The 21,549-nt window shown below is 42.3% G+C and overlaps 1 protein-coding gene across 2 annotated transcripts in view; it reads right to left on the bottom strand.

Annotated features, from left to right (window-relative positions):
- LOC138969363 (glutamate receptor ionotropic, kainate 2-like) overlaps positions 1-21,549 on the bottom strand; it is a 71,741-nt gene that overhangs the window by 11,277 nt on the left and 38,915 nt on the right. For both annotated transcript variants that reach the window (XM_070342138.1, XM_070342137.1), the window contains 5 exons: positions 20,766-20,996; positions 19,917-20,152; positions 19,227-19,426; positions 18,004-18,182; positions 12,313-12,530 (listed from right to left, as the gene is read on the bottom strand). In XM_070342138.1, coding sequence (XP_070198239.1) covers positions 12,313-12,530; positions 18,004-18,182; positions 19,227-19,426; positions 19,917-20,152; positions 20,766-20,996 — 1,064 coding nt within the window. The remainder of the gene's footprint in view (positions 1-12,312; positions 12,531-18,003; positions 18,183-19,226; positions 19,427-19,916; positions 20,153-20,765; positions 20,997-21,549) is intronic.

The following is a 21,549-nucleotide window of genomic DNA, read 5'->3' on the forward strand; positions in this document are numbered from 1 at the left end:
CTAATGTACTGTCCAAGACACGAAGGCTATACGCACTATGGTCAGCAGCTTCAGAGAGAGAGAGAGAGAGAGAGAGAGAGAGAGAGAGAGAGAGAGAGAGAGAGAGAGGGTAGAGAGAGAGAGGGGGGTAGAGAGAGAGAGAGAGAGAGAGGGGGGTGAGAGAGAGAGGGAGAGAGGAGAGAGAGAGAGCGAGAGAGAGAGAGAAAGAGAGAGCGACAGAGAGATGAGGGGGTAGAGAGAGAGAGAGAGAGAGAGAGAGAGAGAGAGAGAGAGAGAGAGAGAGAACTGAGGGGGGTGATAATATGACGGTATGCCAATATGGCGTTAGAAAACATTTTACTGGTTGTATTACACATCTAAATGTATGATTTTGTGTTTTGTTCTATGAAAGGGAACCCCAAACACGCCCGGATCGCCGAAATGCTTATAAATCATCCTAGCAACATTATTTAAGTGCTATGCATGCTTTGGTCATGACCCGACTGCTCACACAGGGCAAACGGATTTGATCTGTCGTTCTTGCATGCAAAAGCTGAAATATAATTGAGGCGAACAATGGCATATCATTCATCTCTTTCCTTGAAAATGATGTTCCATGTCTCTCTTGGTGTTGCATTTCTGCAACTGAAAACCAAACAACCACTGAGCATCGCTAAAACACTAATGACCTTATAGCCCACGAATCGCGCAATGTTTCGCACTATTAATCCCTGATTCACCAGCCCAAAGAGTGCACGTGCGTGCGTGTTCGATTTCACAGTTAATTTTATGTTTGTTTGTTTGTTTGTTTCGTTCTCGGGATTCTGGAAGGGAAACCACCTGACAGCTGTATCGACAAGTCATAAATCAGACCCCCGCAACAGCAAGTCCTGTGCATGCCAGAACCGCAGTCAGACTGCTGACACAGGGCCAACGGATTCGATCTGTCGTTCGTGCAAAAGTTGAACTCTAAACCAAGAATCCATAAATACTGTCCCCAGTGACATATCTCTTATCCTTTACATTGAAAATAATGTACCATGACTCTTTTGGTGTTAAATTTCTGCAATTTGAAACTAAACCAATGGCTTCTCAATGTCTCAATTGCCCCTATGTGCTGGATTCTATGTAGATATGCTCAGATTCGGATATCTTTGTTTCCGTCATCCGTTGAAAAGAAACAATGGTGTAATGGAACTTGCATGTAAGACTGCCACTTGTTTGTTTGCTCGGTCCGAGTGTAAGCTCACAAATGGATAGGCCATATGCGATCACAGGATCAGATTATTCTTATTTTTCTTTATCTTTTTTACATTTAGTCAAGTTTTGACTAAATGTTTTAACATAGAGGGGGGGAATCGAGACGAGGGTCGTGGTGTATGTGTGTGTGTCTATCTGTCTGTCTGTGCGTGTGTGTGTGTAGAGCGATTCAGACCAAACTACTGGACCGATCTTTATGAAATTTGACATGAGAGTTCCTGGGAATGATATCCCCGGACATTTTTTCGATAAATACTGTTGATGACGTCATATCCGGCTTTTTGTAAAAGTTGAGGCGGCACTGTCACACCCCCAGTTTTCAATCAAATTGATTGAAATTTTTGTAAAGCAATCTTCGAAGGAGGCCGGACTTCGGTATTGTATTTCAGGTTGGTGGCTTAAAAATTAATTTATGACTTTGGTCATTAAAAATCTGAAAATTGTAATAATTTGTTTTTGTTTCATATAAAACGATCCCAATTTACGTTCATTTTATTCTACATCATTTCCTGATTCCAAAAACATATAAATATGTTATATTTGGATTAAAAACAGGCTCTGAAAATTAAAAATATAAAAATTATGATCAAAATTAAATTTCCGAAATCGATTTAAAAACAATTTCATCTTATTCCTTGTCGGTTCCTGATTCCAAAAACATATAGATATGATATGTTTGGTTTAAAAACACGCTCAGAAAGTTAAAACGAAGAGAGGTACGGACTGGGTGGCCGAGTGGTAACGCACTTGCGCTCGGAAGCGAGAGGTTGCGAGTTCGACCCTGGGTCAGGACGTTAGCAATTTTCTCACCCCTTTCCTAACCTAGGTGGTGGGTTCAAGTGCTAGTCTCTCTAAGATGAGACGAAAAACCGACGTCCCTTCGTGTACACTACATTGGGGTGTGCACGTTAAAGATCCCACGATTGACAAAAGGGTCTTTCCTGGCAAAATTGTATAGGCATAGATAAAAATGTCCACCAAAATACCCGTGTGACTTGGAATAATAGGCCGTGAGAAGCAGGATATGCGCCGAAATGGCTGCGATCTGCTGGCCGATGTGAATGAGTGATGTATTGTGTAAAAAAAATTCCATCTCACACGGCATAAATAAATCCCTGCGCCTTGAATATGTGCGCAATATAAATTGCATAAAAAAAATTAAAAAAATTAAAATCCCTGCGCTTAGAACTGTACCAACGGAATACGCGCGATATAAGCCTCATATTGATTGATTGATTGAGGTACAGAAAAGCGTGCTATGCAGCACAGCGAAACCACTACCGCGCTGAACAGGCTCGTCAGTTTCACTCCGTTTTGCACAAGCGGCAGACTACGGTCATTGTGAAAAAAATGCAGTGCGTTCAGTTTCATTCTGTGAGTTCCACAGCTTGACTAAATATAGAAATTTCGCCTTACGCGACTTGTTTTGTTATTGTGGCGGGGGGGGGGGGGGGGGGTGGGGCTTGAAGGGAAAGGAATTGTGTTATTTTGCTTGATTTGTGTTGTTGATGGTGGTGGTGATGTCGTTTTTGTTTTTTGTATGGTTGTTGTTCTTGTGTGTGGTGTGTGTGTGTGCGTGTGTGTGTGTGTGGGTGTGTGCGTGTGTGTGGGTGTGGGTGTGTGTGAGTGTGTGTTTTGTTCAAAATTCCCCCGCTTCCACTCTGTTCTTCATATCAGTTCTAGACAGTTAGCGGGTCGACAAAACAAACATTACACAGAGTAGTCATTGTTATCTAGCGTCAACTTTCATCCAGAGATAAGGCTGTCATTTGAAATAAATATTGACTCGACTTGACTTGACATTAATGAAAGCTGGTAGTTAAAAAGAGTGTTCTTTACGGGCGTCGGGTTGCACCCAATGCGTTTTGACGGGAGGCTGTTGTTTGCTCTTGAGGTTGTTACATGATGCATAGGCGTCAAGGCTGCTTGTGGCACGGACAACACTATTTCATGATAATGAACTTTACCTAATTCTCCGCCTCACCTGCAAACTCCGTTAACCGTAACGCCCCCACGAGCAAATACCAGCAGTCCATTCATGACACATCAACTGTGCAAGTTAACTTGGTCTCATCCCATCTTCCTTCACTCACGCCTTTCCCTCTCAACCCACAACATTAAACGCAATTTATGCTTCTCTTAAAGGCACAGTAAGCCTCCCGTAAACCATCACAGATACGGTCAGGCTTTTACACACAGTACAAACACCCCTTCATTTAAACACTCACCGATTGAGAACATCCCAGGTGCCCTCCGTAAAGAGCGAAACATTTTCAAAGAATTTATTTTTGCGTGGTTTATCTTACCCCTGAGCCGTCGTGAACCCGTGTGATCCAGTTTCCCTTTTACACAATGTAGTCGTCAGTTAGTCATTTGAATGCGACTCGATGTCAGCTTATCTACAATAGCACGTTGTTATGCACGAAACAAACAAGAACTCTAGCGATGGCTTTTGACTGTTGAGAGGAACGGCGATATGCACTGATAAACCGTCGTCTGCTACGACCCTTGCGTGACCCTGCTTCCGGGCTTCTCTTTTTTTTAACTTTCACAACTTCGAATTGTACTGATCTTGTCTTGATGAAAAAAGAATTCTTTTATGATTAAAGAATGTTTGTGTAACAAGCTGTCAATTTATTATTTAGATTTTAAAAGTTAGGTCTAGCGCAAAAACGCACCACGGTCCAAAAACATTCTGATAATCATCGATCCACGGCTATCGCCAGTTTACATCGATAGAATGAGACCCGAAGGGAAGTAACTCATTTTTGACCTCAATTTAGCTCAGTATGGGTCCAACAAGTGTTTGAGACAATCTGCAAAATTAATTCTTTAAAAATTGCTCGCTCTTTACGTAGGGCACCTAGGATGTTCCCGTTTGGTGAGCGTTCAAATGGAAGGGTGTTTGTACTGTGTATAAAAGCCTGACAGTATCTGTGATGGTTTACGGGAGGCTTACTGTCCGGGAATATTCATAACAGGCGTCCAGCACCAAAACGAGGCGCCGCTGTTGTTGAAGACCAAGTCCACGAAAATAAATTCTTTGAAAATTTATCACGCTCGACAGAAAGCAGCCAGGATGTTCCCGTTCGGTGAGCGTTCAAATGGAAGTATGCTTGTACTGTATGTAGACGCTCGGGGAGCTCTGTGATGGTTTACGGGAGGCTTACTGTGCCTTTAAACTGTTGGCCTGCTTTGCTCGGCGAACACTTATGAAATGAACGAGTTTTGTCCATTGGGAAAAACTAAAAGGTTGAATTGAATTAAAGATGCAATAATATACATGTTTGCCCCCACCCCTTCCTCAATTGAATTTCGGTTGGTAAATTGAAACTATTGATTAAGCAATGGCGCTGAACATACACTTTACATATACATTTCTTTTGTAATGATCTTCAAAGTAAAAAGAACGTTTTCTAGGTAAGTCTAAAACAAACGCTTGCATTCGCCAGGCATGATAACATAAAGCGTTTTCAAAATGGAATGACGATTGTTGATAGGGCGCAGACACAAGGATGATTGGACGGTTTCATTTCACTGTTGGTTTCACGGCGATCAAGATACAACGGCTTGTTGTTACTCCCTCCGTCTACTGAACGATTATGTTGTTACTCCCTCCGTCTACTGAACGATTATGTTGTTACTCCCTCCGTCTACTGAATGATTATGTTGTTACTCCCTCCGTCTACTGAACGATTATGTTGTTACTCCCTCCGTCTACTGAACGATTATGTTGTTACTCCCTCCGCACAGCTGCATATTTGAATGCTGACGCGATGTCTACTGAACGATTATGTTGTTACTCCCTCCGCACAGCTGCATATTTGAATGCTGACGCGATGTCTACTGAACGATTATGTTGTTACTCCCTCCGTCTACTGAACGATTATGTTGTTACTCCCTCCGCACAGCTGCATATTTGAATGCTGACGCGATGTCTACTGAACGATTATGTTGTTACTCCCTCCGCACAGCTGCATATTTGAATGCTGACGCGATGTCTACTGAACGATTATGTTGTTACTCCCTCCGCACAGCTGCATATTTGAATGCTGACGCGATGTCTACTGAACGATTATGTTGTTACTCCCTCCGCACAGCTGGATATTTGAATGCTGACGCGATGTCTACTGAACGATTATGTTGCACAACTCATGCATGCCTCTACAGATACGTGAGAATGAATCAGAATATTCCAGAACAAGAAACATCGCCCCTTTTAATGTTTACGTTAATTTTGATAGTGAAGCTGCGTTTGCTGCATACGCAACCCTGGAATAAATTAAACTCAGCTCTTCCCTTTCTTCTGAAGATAGTAAAGCGTCATGCACACACACACGCCTATCTAATCTGATTTTTCCTAACATGTTCCAGCTGGCTACATTTAATTGCCATGTTGATGAGTAACTGCAGAAATACCTGAAAAAATTGCCTTCTCTCACTTCCCTGCATCACCCCGGCTTTAACTAAACAAGGGTGTGCCTTTCGTCCTGCTGCCAACAGAATCGAGTTTTAATCTCGCTCACAAAATTGTGTTTGGCTCAACAGAGTTAAGAAAGATTACTGAATGCCTGAAAAAAAGGTGTTCCTAATGGTCAAATAAAAGCAAAGTAAAATCCACTCCAAAGAAAAGGCTCGAAGTTTTAAAATATGCTGGCTAGTCGGGTTTTTTGCTCTGTGGAACCAAATTTACTGTGTGTGTGTGTGTGTGTGTGTGTGTGTGTGTGTGTGTGTGTGTGTGTGTGTGTGTGTGTGTGCGCGTGTGTGTGTGTATGTGTGTGTGCGTGTGTGTGTCTGTGTGTGTGTGTGTGTGTGTAAGTGTGTATGTGCGCTTGTGTGAGGTTGGGTGTGTGTCAAAATGTGTTGTGCAATATGGCATGAAAATCTTTTTAAATTTGTTGTTAACAATTACAGCTTTGTATTCCAATTTTTTGTTATTTTTTACGAAGTACTTATTGTAAAATAGTCTTATGTTTCTTATTTGTTCGACCCTCTTAGGATTATGGAGTTTTAATTTTATGCACTGCCTGTTATAGTTAACTAAGCTTTTGTATTTGAAATAGCCCATTGCAGTTGGTGTAGGCCTTAAGCTTATTTTAATCGTTTGTCCAGTATTTAATTCAATTCTCTATTTTTGTATGAACTCAAATGTTTAGTGTTCTTAGTATGTCTTGCTAGGCTAAGTTCTATTTAATCAGAGTGTGCACGTCTGCGTGTGCTTATACCTAGTGATATTGTCAAGCGCATAGTGCTTTTAGTTATGCGCTATAGAAATCTCCTTAATAAATAAATAAATAAATAAGATATTGATGTGGAATCCCTGATACTTCTGAATTGCGTCGTCGACTGAGCAAGCTTTTAAATGCCTCAATAAAGGTTCGGTTTCCTCCCAAAAGAGTGACTGGAAAGCACAGTATATACGTAGTCAGGCAGAAGCAAAAACGCACACAAAGCCAAAGTTTGATGTGCCAAAAGCCAATTACTTTAAAACAGTAAAGCTTCAGCTGTCTGTCTGTTTGTCTGTCTGCTTGCCTGCCTGCCTGCCTGCCTGCCTGCCCGCCCGCCCGCATCTCTCTCTCTGTCTCTCTCTGTCTCTCTCTGTCTCTCTCTGTCCCTATGTCTCTGTCTCTGTCTCGCTCTCTCGCTATCTCTCTCTCTTTCTCTCTCTCTCTCTCTCTCTCTCTCTCTCTCTCTCTCTCTCTCTCTCTCTCTCTCTCTCTCTCTCTCTCTCTCTCTCTCTCTCTCTCTCTCTCTCTCTCTCTCTCTCTCTCTCTCTCTCTCTCTCTCTCTGAAAGTGCATCGATTTCGCTTTAATCTAAATGCAACCTCCGCTGATTTATCTTGTCCATTTTGTTGTGGCAGTGTTGAAGATGAAGTCCACTTTGTTTTAGTATGCCCTAAATATGCTGAGTTAAGAGAATATTATATTCCACGAAAATACACTAGAATCCCATCATTGTTTAAATTAACCATGCTGTTTTCAAACACTAGTAAGCCGCTATTGCTATGTTTTTCTGCATTATTCATGAAGGCGCTTTCCATTCGTAATCCATAATCCGTAAACGAAACAGGGCGATACTAGTAGGATGTTCTTGTTTTTGTTATATTTAGTCAAGTTTTGACTAAATATTTTAACATCGAGGGGGAATCGAAACGAGGGTCGTGGTGTATGTGCGTGTGTGCGTGTGTGTGTGTGTGTGTGTGTGTGTAGAGCGATTCAGACTAAACTACTGGACCGATCTTTATGAAATTTGACATGAGAGTTCCTGGGTATGAAATCCCCGAACGTTTTTTTCATTTTTTGGATAAATGTCTTTGATGACGTCATATCCGGCTTTTCGTGAAAGTTGAGGCGGCACTGTCACGCCCTCATTTTTCAACCAAATTGGTTCAAATTTTGGTCAAGTAATCTTCGACGAAGCCCGGACTTCGGTATTGCATTTCAGCGTGGTGGCTTAAAAATTAATTAATGACTTTGGTCATTAAAAATCGGAAAATTGTAAAAAAAATTAAAAATTTATAAAACGATCCAAATTTACGTTTATCTTATTCTCCATCATTTGCTGATTCCAAAAACATATAAATATGTTATATTCGGATTAAAAACAAGCTCTGAAAATTAAATATATAAAAATTATTATCAAAATTAAATTGTCGAAATCAATTTAAAAACACTTTCATCTTATTCCTTGTCGGTTCCTGATTCCAAAAACATATAGATATGATATGTTTGGATTAAAAACACGCTCAGAAAGTTAAAACAAAGAGAGGTACAGAAAAGCGTGCTATCCTTCTTAGCGCAACTACTACCCCGCTCTTCTTGTCAATTTCACTGCCTTTGCCATGAGCGGTGGCCTGACGATGCTACGAGTAAAATGGCATTGCGTTCAGTTTCATTCTGTGAGTTCGACAGCTACTTGACTAAATATTGTATTTTCGCCTTATGCGACTTGTTTACTATGTGCATTTGTATGCTGGTGCTTGAGATGTGCTCATCTCTATGAAAAGGGCCCAAGGCCTACTCATTAAAACATTCAGACTTCAGACTTCACTCTCTCTCTCTCTCTCTCTCTCTCTCTCTCTCTCTCTCTCTCTCTCTCTCTCTCTCTCTCTCTCTCTCTCTCTCTCTCTCTCTCTCTCTCTCTCTCTCTTTTCGCATTCTCATCAAGGGCACCAAAGATCAATACTTATTAGGTCAATGGTGGATGAGAGCACTCTCCGTGTTTATCCAAGACTTTTCCTATTTACATTTCTGCGTGCACAAAGGGGCCCGATTCTGTGCAAAGCACCGGTTAGAAACGCACGAGTACTAAAATACCAAATGTCTTACTTAGTAAGGCGAGAGTTAGTTAGCGTGAATTAGAAAACTCGTGTGAAATGATTTTTCAAAACTGGCAGTCAATTTATCGACTTGTCAACGGTGTCAGGGATGTGCAGCAATCATAAGTGGCTTACACACAAATAAACGTCTTCGTTTTACTTTTTTCCAACCATCTTCTGAACATAATGAGCAGGCCATGCAGTTGTTGTTGTTTTTATATATATAAAACAACCACATTGGTTCTTGTTGGTGTTGTTGTTTTTGTGTGTGTTTTTTTGTCTGCTTTTGTTAAGAACAGCGGCCTTTGCAGTCGTTCAGTCGTTATGGTGCTCACGTGAAGTTGTTGTAAGATGAGGTCGTTATATACAGACGAAGACAACATTGTATTAGGACAAAGTTTACGATGTAGTCTTGCCCAGTGAGAGCCACTATAGCGCTTTATCGTGACATAAAACAAGCAACTTTTTTGTAAAAATAATACAAGAGGCTATCCCAACCACAGTTATTATAACCGTAAGAGTATGCCCTTTACGTGAGCACACACGTTCGAACATCAGAAGACGCGGAGTGAAGACAGTGTAACGCAATGTGACGCACCGCCAGGTCGTTTCGTTTCGCTTCCCACAGCGTTTGCTATTTTGTGTACGACTTAATAAAAACAAAGTATATACTTTGCGTCCTGGTGGGGCCCACAGACACTTAAAATACAGCGTAGAAAATAAGATCTACTTAATATGTAAATCTCATCATTGAGAAGCAACGGTAATTTGAAACTAATGTGTATATCTAGTGAACACACACTAACACCCATACACTAACACACACACACTTAAAAAAAATAACGTTGGTGTAAGGGCGCAGGCTGCACGTAAACTGGTTTATGATCAACAGTCATAAATAACACTGAGATGCAAGCAGGGACTTTCAGCTTTTCGTGTAAAATAAAGTGTGTGAACAGAGCGTGGAGTGTCTATGCGAAGGAAGAGATCAGAAAGAAAATCAACGGAGGGAAAGGGGAAACGGATGTTTTCTACATCCTTTGGGTGCAGGACACCCCCTGCCCTGGGATATTTATGTCTATTAAATAATCATGAATAAGATGGGGAAAGCATTTTGTATATGATATAAGCGATATAGATACAATCAGTGTTTTTCGGCAGTTTCCACTAAATCAGGTTATGATTCTGTCCCAGAAGAAACTGCTTCTTTTATAAATATATACATTCCTTCAACGATGTCTGTTCCAGATTCCAAGTTACTGCTGATAGTGACAATTTTACTGGTGCCACAGAGGATGAAGGTTTTAATTACTAAAAGGTAATATGTATTGCTTGCATGCAAGAAGCAGAGTAACCTAATTTCATTCTTCAATAACACTAGCGAGAAAAAGCAAAGCTGAAAAGTGCACGCTGTTTGCACAGGGTTTGTACATAGAAGCGTTCGTGATTATCAAAGTGGCCGGCGGGGGGGGGGGGGGGGGCACGGGGGGGGGGGGGGGGGGGGGGGCACGGGGGGGGGGGGGGGGGGGGGGGGGGTGGGGGGGGGGTTTGTGTGGCGGTGTGGCCAATCGAATCGGTAGTGGCGCTGGTTTGGAACCAGTTTGTTGCTACTGGCGTAGGTTCGACCCCCAGGTTCTAAAACATTCGAACAGTGAGAATTATGCTAGAGATATTCGGCGTGTTTCTTTTTATGTACTGCTGATTAAATTCATGAGATAGTTTTCCATTCCTTTTGAACGATATTTTCGATGATCAAGATGAAATACATTTTACATATACATGAAAAAATATAGTGCACTTTATTTCTGCTGTTTATTCTTTCTTTGCTTTTTTTCTTAGTGGACATTACTGTCTATGGCACAGAAAATGGATTCGCTTTGAGATACTATATATTTCTATTATATATTCTGGAAAAAAATTAACATTATAAGATGTTTGATGGGTTGTTGACAGACCAGCTTTTTTGTCGGTCCGAGGGGGAGCATATCGTCTTTTGTTTCATATTTATTGACCAAGGCCGAAGGCCGCGGTCAATTTATAAATATGAAACAAAAGTCGATATGCCTCCCGAGGACCGACAAAAAAGCTGGTCTGTCAACAAACCACCAAACATCGTTTTTGTCATCATTTTGGTAGTGAGAAAATAAGTGCACAATCAACCCAGGGAGCCATGCTTTGAAACACGGGTTCCGTGCTGATAACCACACGAGTCCCGGTTTGATAACCACTGGCAATCAAAGCTGGCGTGTGAAAGCAACTTTCTGTGTTTTTGAGTTCATTAAATGTTGGGATGACTATGTCAGGTTTGAGGATGCACAGTTCTGTAGGTTCATCTCGGTATTCCACCCCCTCGGCTTTCTGTTGTAAATATTAAGCTGAGTGATCGAATGTGGAAGCTACGTTTGGTCAAAGGTCACAGAAGATTTGCGTCGTGCAGCGAAGGAAAGAATCGTGAGCTTGTTGCCGACTCAGTACCTCTTTGTTTTTCATTAGACCTGTCATTCTGCTTGCTCGGCTTTGTCAGATGTTTGCATATCTTGTTACTATTTTCTTTGCTTTTATTATTGTTTCTTATTTGTGCTTCGTTTATCGATACAACGTCTTGTGCACGGGTCAAAATGTGTGGGTCAGGGGTCGTTTTACTTGAACTTGACGTTCGTGTTTCTCCGAACGTCTGTGTATCGAAACACAGATACACGCACTCCATGACTCTGTGAGAAGACAAAACATATCGCTAGGTTTCATTTGATTTTGATGAATGTATGACCTTTCATGAAGTAGTTTTGTTTTTTGTTTACTTTTGCCAGTTAGCCAGTTCGTTTTTGGAACTTTGCAAAGCAGTGTCGTGTCGTCTGTTTAGGTCTGGGGAAACACCAGAGAAAAGAGCCGAAGAATCCCCGAGCGTTTCTATTGGGTTTGCTTTTGATTATCCATGTATAACCTGGTTCCTGCAACTATGGGAACCGGGGATTTATTGCCTGGGGAACATGAGATTTATTTCCCAGGTGCTTGTGAATGAAAACTCGTGAAAATGATGACAAAAGCATTTATTTTTTCACGCAGGCTGTATGAGGATGAGGCTGGGGTGGGAGGGGATGTGGTCGTTTTACCTGACAACAATTCACGGTTTTTGGACAACTTAGGCCTAAAAAAAAAAGGTGTGGTTACGGTAACCCGACCTACCCTATTTTTAGGGGCCGACCCTATAACTTTATATTACATTTGTAAATAAAAATTTAAAAAAATAAATAAAAAATAAAAAAAACCGAGTGCAGAAAACGCAATGAAATCGACAGCGCTCGAGTCGCACACTTATTTCCCTGTCAAGTAGGTTTAATTTGTACACATTAGAAAAAAAAGTTAAAAAAAAAAATGATTGCCTACCTTCCTACCCTATTTTTTTTGGCTATGTTACCTTAACCACACCTATTTTTTTTTTTTTGGCCTTAGCAAAATATTAAAAATGTATACTGGCATGGTGGAAAAACGCCCAGTACAGAAAGAAATAGAGAGAGAGAGAGAGAGAGAGAGAGAGAGAGAGAGAGAGAGAGAGAGAGAGAGAGAGCGAGAGAGAGCGAGAGAGAGAGAGAGAGAGAGAGAGAGAGAGAGAGCGAGAGAGAGAGAGAGAGAGAGAGAGGGAGCGAGAGATGGCACACACACTACACTACACTACACCACACCACACCAAACCACACCACACTAACCAAGCCACTCTACACCACACCACAAAACGTAACACATAGCTGCACCCACTTTCTCTCCGTTCTGAAGAGAATTTCATCATCGTTGAGCTTGAGGAGACCCCAAGAAAGCTTCTCGGCGAAGGGGGAATTTTTCTGGATGGCAAAGCCGTATCCCTTGCTATCGAAGGGAGATCCGACCTCCATCAGGTCACAGTCGTTGGAGATCTTGTGACGGATCGTAGGGCTGTCCCAGATGAAGGCGTAGGGTTCTTTGGCTTTGCGTACACGCTGCACGTGATATACATGACCTTTCAAATGATACTAGATAGTGAACACACGCTCAAGCCCACACGGGTACTTCAGCATATTTTACACAGAAATGAACAATCCGTTCTACGATATTTGGTATACACTGTTTTACCTTCACCTCTTTGCTCTCTTGAGTTACTTAATTGTCCAGTAAAAAGCAAGATCATTAATAAATGTTGGGTGACATTTCCTCTATATCAATCAGACATTCTCATGGGATTATGTTTGCCACAAATGTCAGCTTACTCGCCCCAGTGAGTATCACACTGACGATGCTGATAATGTCACACAGCAATAACTAAAAGTTATACCCCGCACCATAGGTTAATAAAATCGTCATGTACTGGGCCTGGTGACTTACAGGAGGTTGTAATTAGCTGCTTAATTTGAGCTCAGCAGTCCCCGCTTAAGGTCAAAGCGCGTTGGATGACAATTATAACTGTTGTCTAATCACCGGCCGGAGAGTTTTTGTTTTTGTTTTCATATTTAATCAAGTTTTGACTAAATATTTTAACATCGAGGGGGAATCGAAACGAGGGTTGTGGTGTATGTGCGTGTGTGTGTGTGTCTGTGTGTGTGTGTGTGTGTGTAGAGCCATTCAGACTAAACTACTGGACCGATCTTTGTGAAATTTGACATGAGAGTTCCTGGGTATGAAATCCCCAGACGTTTTTTTCATTTTTTTGATAAATGTCTTTGATGACGTCATATCCGGCTTTTCGTGAAAGTTGAGGCGGCACTGTCACGCCCTCATTTTTCAACCAAATCGGTTGAAATTTTGGTCAAGTAATCTTCGACGAAGCCCGGGGTTCGGTATTGCATTTCAGCTTGGTGGCTTAAAAATTAATTAATGACTTTGGTCATTAAAAATCTGAAAATTGTAAAAAAAAATAAAAATGAATAAAACGATCCAAATTTACGTTTATCTTATTCTCCATCATTTTCTCATTCCAAAAACATATAAATATGTTATATTCGGATTAAAAACAAGCTCTGAAAATTAAATATATAAAAATTATTATCAAAATTAAATTGTCCAAATCAATTTAAAAACACTTTCATCTTATTCCTTGTCGGTTCCTGATTCCAAAAACATATAGATATGATATGTTTGGATTAAAAACACGCTCAGAAAGTTAAAACAAAGAGAGGTACAGAAAAGCGTGCTATCATTCTTAGCCCAACTACTACCCCGCTCTTCTTGTCAATTTCACTGCCTTTGCCGTGAGCGGTGGACTGACGATGCTACGAGTATACGGTCTTGCTGAAAAATGGCATTGCGTTCAGTTTCATTCTGTGAGTTCGACAGCTACTTGACTAAATATTGTATTTTCGCCTTACGCGACTTGTTGTTTTTTGCCAAGCACATCATTGAGGGGCTTTTAATGAATAACATGCATCCGTCCACTCACAATATATTTTCTTTCATCCTTCAACATTTACCACTCAAAAATTCTATAGTATTAGAATCCATGAAACAAATGAAAGGCATCTACGGATGTTTAGATACACAATTGACCACACTCATTTGGAATACATTCTGACAATTCATTATAAAGACATCTTTCTGTACTGATAGAGAGAGAGAGAGAGAGAGAGAGAGAGAGAGAGAGAGAGAGAGAGAGAGAGAGAGAGAGAGAGAGAGAGAGAGAGAGAGAGAGAGAGAGAGAGAGAGAGAGAGAGAGAGAGAGAGGAGAAAGAGAAAGAGAGAGAGAGAGAGAGAGAGAGAGAAGCAATACCGTTATATTATCACACACAGTGATCGCGCGAGAGTGTTACGACAAGCATTGTTTTTTTCCACCTCGCAAGATGTCGAAAAAAATATAACTTCGGATTTATGCTCAGGCAGAAGACTGTACTTCAGCAACCTAGAGAGTTTATTTTGCGTTGTAAATGTCAAGTACAATATAACAGCATGTGTTTAATTACACTTTAACCACGAAATCAAAGCCTCGATGAACAAGAGTGCAAAGTTGCAATCGCTTGGAGTAACATCAGTGAAGATCTGTTACGTTTTCGAAGCAGGGGTTTCTTTGTCTATGAGTAACAGGGGACGAACGTCCAACCTTTTTTCCATAGAGCACTGAGCTGAACACTTGACAGAGCATTGCTTTACTCAGTGATTTCTTACCCTAGCGCCAAAGTAAGCAAAAGTAGAAAATTGAATTCGAACATACCTCCAACTAGCACCAGATATATCAAACTGTACATTCCAAAAAAAGAAAGACCGAAGCTCAACTGCAAATCCCAATTATTTACCGCTAACCATCGACATACTCGAAATAATTTCAATTAACCTTCATCTTCCAGGTAAGACTCAATTAATGTCCTGATTAACCCACAAGCACTCTTTAACTAGTGTTTAGTAAAACTCTCTTTGACTCATCATCAAGGAGCTCCTTCAATGCACGTTTCACCTCAGATGAAACTTAAGTGCATGGTAAGACTCCCGTAACTGAAAACACCTGACGGTAGTCTCGCACCTTGCTTCAATCATCCTTCGAGGCTTGTTTGTTTTGACTCTGACCATCTCTTTCGCAGAGATTGCATCCAAAGCAAACTAAGGTAACTGTCTTTCATTTGTTTGATGTATCTGTCTATCCAAAATAAAGACCATTGGGTTGATGTAGGTGTGAACTAATGTTTTGTTTGTCAACCATTAAACGTTCTAATTACTAAGCTTTCTTCTTCTCTTATTCATCCTTTGAGAGACTGAACTCGTATCCAATATTGAAAGGGTTCGAACGAGCTCCCGGTCGCTGCCGCCAGGTGGGTTGAGAGTGGAGATTTTTCCGATCTCCCAGGTCAACTTATGTGCAAACCTGCTAGTGACTTAACCCCCTTCGTGTGTACACGCAAGCACAAGACCAAGTGCGCACGGAAAAGATCCTGTAATCCATGTCAGAGTTCGGTGGGTTATAGAAACACGAAAATACCCAGCATGCCTCCCCCGAAATCGGCGTATGCTGCCTGCATGGCGGGGTAAAAACGGTCATACACGTAAAATTTCACTCGTGCTAAAAACATGAGTGAACGTGGGAGTCTAAGCCCATGAACGAAGAAGAAGAAGAAAGGGATCGAAACTTCGTTGTTTAAAAGTAAGCTATATATGTCATTGTACAGCAATCATGGAAAAACCCAGACAGAATGTGCGCTGCTTTGTGAATAGTCAAGATCTTAGTCTTAAACAAATTCTATTAATGTGCCTAAATATGTCTATACGAGCCAACCTACAAAAACGCAGCGCAAAAGGGAACCGCAGGTAGGCATCTCTGAATAGGGAAACACACGGGGTTTTTAAAAAAAAGTACCAAACACTTACATGAGATCAATAACATGGTTTGGCGAGAGTGTTTCCCGTTTGTTTGTCAAATACTCGGTTGAATTACACATGGGATACAACTTCTCTCTCCATCCACCCCCTTCAACCCCTACATCATCATCCACCCAACCCTTTCTCAACCACCCCCCCCCCCTCCCCCACCTTCTTCCCCCCCCCCTCCACTTTAAATAACTTCTTCAATTCAACCCCTACATACTCCTCCGCGCAGCTCTTTCACTTCTCTACACTCGACCCCTCCCCCCCTCCCTCCCCACGCTCCTACCTCCCCCTCCCCCCCCCCTTTTATTTACCTCCTCAACCCATGCATCTTCCTCCTCCCAAACCGTTCTCATCCCCCTCCTGCAATCGTCCCCTTCACCTCTACCTCCACCTCCCCCTCCTATTTACCTCTTCCCTAGCCGACACCCATTCCGAAACGTTATCTATGATATACTGGGCATATAGACCATTAACCCCTTCACTGCCCACCCCGTATGTAATACGTGGTCATTTTCGGTTTGTCCTACGCCCATAACCGTATCTCATACGTGGGATTTGTGTCAACAACATTTCAGGACATTTCTGAAAACTAAATGGGAGGTAACCACTGTCCAAGTACTTGTAGGGGTTCTAAACACATTTCTTTCCCATAGACCGTTCGGATAATGCTGTTATACTGTGGCAGTGAAGGGGTTAAGACATGTCAACCTGTGTTCACTTAACAAAATAACATTTTGACATCCACCTCAAAATGACAAAGTAGCCATCCTATCTAAGACATTTCCACCTTCGTTCGTTTAGCAAAATTACATGTCTTCACCCACCCCAAAGGACAAAGTAGCCATCCTATCTAAGACATTTCCACCGGAGTCCACATTACAAAATAGCATTTGACATCCACGTCAAAAAGACAGAGTATAAATCCTATCTCAGTCTTTCCTACATGCCTTAAAAGGGCAAGTTGTCATCCTTTCTGTGACATCTCCACCAGCGTCCGCCTCACACAATCCTCCTACAAAGGACAAAGAAGCCATCCCATATCAAACCGAGCGGTAAGTGGGCGAGACACGTCCGTGCGTGCACCACGTAACATTAGGGAGATTTAAAAAACGAAACGTCGGGACGTTTCGTTTTGAAGTTGTGGTAAACGTCATCATTTCGGGGGTCTCTCGCTGGAAAGGTGAAGGTCAACTGAAACGGAACGTGGAACGTCAAAACGCAGTCACGTTTTCCACCCCCAAAAAACGAACAATATTTCGTCAATTTTGTGAGTATTTTTGCACACTAACAGTTTTATTTGTTGGCCATTTTATGCATTGCTAGATTCATCAACCCTTTCACAGTCTTTCAGCGCTGAGAATGTGTTCATTGGAGGTAGACAACTGTTGTGAACTGAAATATTTTGAAGGGTGCTGATCCTGGTACATTTATCCAACTTCATGGTGAGAAAGCAAATGGCGAAGCAGAAGTAGGTCATCGCATCGAATTTTTATTCTGGCTTCGTATGTGATTTTGTATGAACAAAGTCTGTGTGATTTATTTGGACTGAAAATAATCAAAGTATGCCCGATTCTGGACCACCTCCTAGGGGTTTTTTTTCCATTCTGATCGAGGACAGACGTGATAATTTCACTTGAAGATTTATCGCCCTTCCTTCATTCCGAAACGAAACGTGAATGCATCTAAATCTTGTCTGCGGCCTATGCCGTCTCGTTTCACGTTACCTTTCGCGGGGTGACTCATTCACCAAACGAAACGAGCTGCAAAACGAAACGTGCTGTCTTTTAAATCTCCCTATTACAAAGCCCAGTGACCTCGATCGCCCCACACGCTGGTGTTGTGTATGTACAGACCTTTTTTTATTCTTTAAAAAAAATCTCAGCTAAGTTAAAACTGGGTCAAAACTTTCGCTGTCTCAATCACAAGGTTGACTAGCTTCAGGCTTATGGGCAGAATATACCTGCGCAGTTTCAGCGGCACAGACGACGCACTGCCTATTGTTTATGCCGCGATAGGGATTATGACGAGTACTTGGCCTGTTTTCCTTTCATGCAACGTGTCGCGGGCTGGGATAAGCTGCAGTGCGTCGTCGGTCCTGCTGAAGTTACATATGTGAGCGGAGCCCCTTACCTCGAATCCGTCTTCAACGCGCCGCACCATAGACTCAGGGTTGAGCGTAGACATATGTGCCCACATATCTGCGTAGTGTGACATATTTGTGTGCTTGAAGAACGTTTCCGTCTGTGAGCCCTCCACAGTGCCATATTCATAGTAGTCTTGACGGCTCAGATCCGACGCTGAGGTGATTCCTGTTGGTATCATTGCACATTGCTCATGTGAAAATAAATGTACAGATAAGGGTTTTAACTGTAGCAGAAATAAATTAAGGGGCTGTGTGTGTGCGTGCGTGCGTGCGTGCGTGCGTGCGTGGGCGTCAGTGCTATCATGTCCCCTATAGTGATGGCGTGGAAAGCAGCCAAGTTGGCAGTGCATAATTATGGAGGCAAGCGGATCTTTGCTGTTAATACTAAATACTACGGGGGAAAAGTAGGCAGATGCGTTTAAGAGCATAATTATCTTTGTCACGAGGCCGTTTATTGTCAAACCAGTCATATGACCGGAAAGGCCGTTCATCCACCTACCATATTCAACAAACAGATTGATTTTATATAAGGTAGTGTCTATAGCTATAGAAAAGGAAGCAGAGGGTGTAAAAGGGTGAAAGGAACATGGGAGAGAAGGAAAGTCAAGAAGGCCTTAACAACTGACTTGCATCTCCAATAGGGATGGCAAGAAAAGCGACGATAGTGGCACTCTAGATGGAAGTGAGAGGATAGTTGCTGCTATTTGAAGGCGAATGGTAGGGTGGGGGAGGGTGAAGAATCAAGAAAGTGTATGTACTGACTTGCATCTCCAATAGGGATGGCAAGAAAAGCGATGATAGTGGCACTCTAGATGGAAGTGAGAGGATAGTTGCTGCAATAAGAACACGAAGGGTGGGGGAGGGGGCAGAAAGATGGGAGAGAATGATGGTCAAGAAGTGTATAATTTGACCGGCATCTGCAATAGTAATGGCAAGGAGAGCAGCCATTTTTCAAGTGGTGAGAGGATTTTTGCTGCTATTAGAAGACGAAGGGCAGGAGGGGTGGGGCAATAAGATGGGAGAGAATGATGGTCGAGAAAGGCTATGTGCTGACATGCATTTCCAACAGTGATGGCAAGAAAAGCGGCCATATTGGCAGTGTAGTTGGAGGTGAGCGAACCGTCGCTGTTATCAGAAGACAAAGGGTAGGGGGGGGGGGGGGGTCAGACAGATGGGAGAGAACGATTGTCAAGAAAATGTTTGTACTGACCAGTATCATCAATAGTAATGGTGAGGAAAGCGGCGAGGTTAGCGGTGTAGATGGAGGTGACGATGAGGCAGAAGAACCACCACGCGATTGACACAATGCGGGAGGAGATGGCTCTGGGAGACCCGTTCAGAGAACCTCGAAGCAACGTGCCCCAAATGTACCAGAAACTCTCTCGAAGGTTGTGCGTGTACTTCGCGTGCCTGTTGGTTAAAAGGAAGAGTCTGCACATGAATTAATTCGGACAACGCCTGCAGAGCTTGTTACATATGATTCTTTACTTTTGCTATATTTTTAATGTTAAAAACGACTACACTTTGACTGCTGATTACGGAAAGGCGCCGTCCTTCCCGTAAGAACAGTTCTGCTCTTCATCTCAGATCTACCTAGGACTTTTACAGGGAATGAAACGATACCTTCACTTGGGCACATACCAAACATCAACATCATGACTGCTTGTAGCGTAGAGTGGGACTATCTCATCTGACGGATTAAGTTCGCAGACTGACACCGTTGAAATGATGATACTTTTTCTTCTTCTTCGTTCATGGGCTTAGACTCCCACGTTCACTCATGTTTTTATCACGAGTGGATTTGTACGTGTACGACCGTTTTTACACCGCCATTCAGGCAGCATACGTTGAAATGATACAAATCATACACTTGTCATTATTCACTGACCAATGGACTGACCTGTCGGAGTTGACCCTACTGACGCCGAAGAGCGTGAGACTGATGGCAATGAAGGCCATGAAGATGGCTGACCAGACGAGCTTGGACAGGGGCATGAGGAACTGGAAGATCCCCGGGTGCTGCTCCGGTGTGCGGATCACCACAGTCGTTCCCTTGGTCATGAAGGGCTTGGTGAAGTCCACCACTGTCGACCTCTGGGCGGACATTTGGAAGGGGGCCAGGGCTAGGTCAGCTTTCTGGTGAACACACACATATCACCAGGACTGGCTATAGAGCTAGCAGGATATTTTATTCATTCAATGAAACTTCCAATACATTTTGAGCAACAATGTCACTATGTACCTTCTTCCTGTGCGTTTGCGTACATTTCGGTTCCTGGAGATACTGAAATCATTACGATGTGATTATAGGAAGTAGGAAGATTCACTTTCATATCATGAAACCTTCCCTACATTTGGCGGAAGCATGCCACAATGCATTTTTTTCCATGCAAAGTAAATTAACATAGGCAAGGAACAGAAAATCTGAGAAAAGGTGGTCTTAAGAAGGAGGGAGTCTTAAAACGAGGGGGGGGGTGTCTTGAAAGGGTGGTTTCAATGTATCACACATAAAGATACGCACTTCATGCTTACACAAATAATGTTAATGGTATGCTACTCATCTCATCTTTGAGTTGCCGCACCATTCCGGTCCAGCCGCGAGGTCGGGATTTGAGCGAGCTGAACTTGGCGTCTGGGATAGGATAGAGTCTTAAAACGGGGGGTCTAAAAAGGGTGGTTCCACAGTATCACACATAAAGAAACGCACTTTATGTTCACACAAATAAACTTTCAATGGTATACTACTCACCTCATCTTTGAGCTGCCGCACCATTCCAGTCCACCCGCGGGGTGGGGGTTTGAGCGAGCCGAACTTCTTGTCCGGGACGAGTGAGACGGTGTAGGAGAAGCCGAGAAGACCTGAGAGCTCCTTGAGGATGTCGATGCACATGCCCTCCAGCTGTTTGCCTGTCGAGGACTCCACTACCCCGTCATCACGCCACATGCTGGTGTCCTCGCGCCACTGCACGAACGGGGGCTCCTGTCCGAAGAGATGAGATGAGATGAGATTAGATGAGATGAGAGTAGGGTTGAGGTGTGGTGGTGAGGTGAGATGAGATAGATGAGATGAGAGATTAGATGAGAGATTAGATGAGAGATTAGATGGGATGGGGTGAGATTAGATAAGAGATTCGATGAGATTATATGAGACGAGATTAGGTGAGATGAGATGAGATAAGATAAGGCAAGGTACGAGAAGATAAGAGAAGAGAAGAGAACAAGTGGTTTTTTATGCACCAGCACTGTAATTTTTTTATCTTTGAGATAATACTAATTAAGTTATTTAATTTTATTTTATTTCATTTCATTTCATTTGATTTGACCTGACATCACTTGATTTCATTAAAGCGAAGGGGAGAGAGGGATACGCGTGATATTTTGATATTATTGTATGTGGATGCTTTGAATTTTGACTTCATGATCAGTGCTGTGTAATTGCGTGAAAGGTTGATTTTTAAGAGTATTTTGTCAAGTGCCCTGAGACTACTGTTTTGGTGGTGAATAGCGCGAACATTAATTTTGATTGACATTAC

This window comes from Littorina saxatilis, linkage group LG6, assembly GCF_037325665.1.
Source record: "Littorina saxatilis isolate snail1 linkage group LG6, US_GU_Lsax_2.0, whole genome shotgun sequence".
NCBI classification, from domain to species: domain Eukaryota; kingdom Metazoa; phylum Mollusca; class Gastropoda; order Littorinimorpha; family Littorinidae; genus Littorina; species Littorina saxatilis.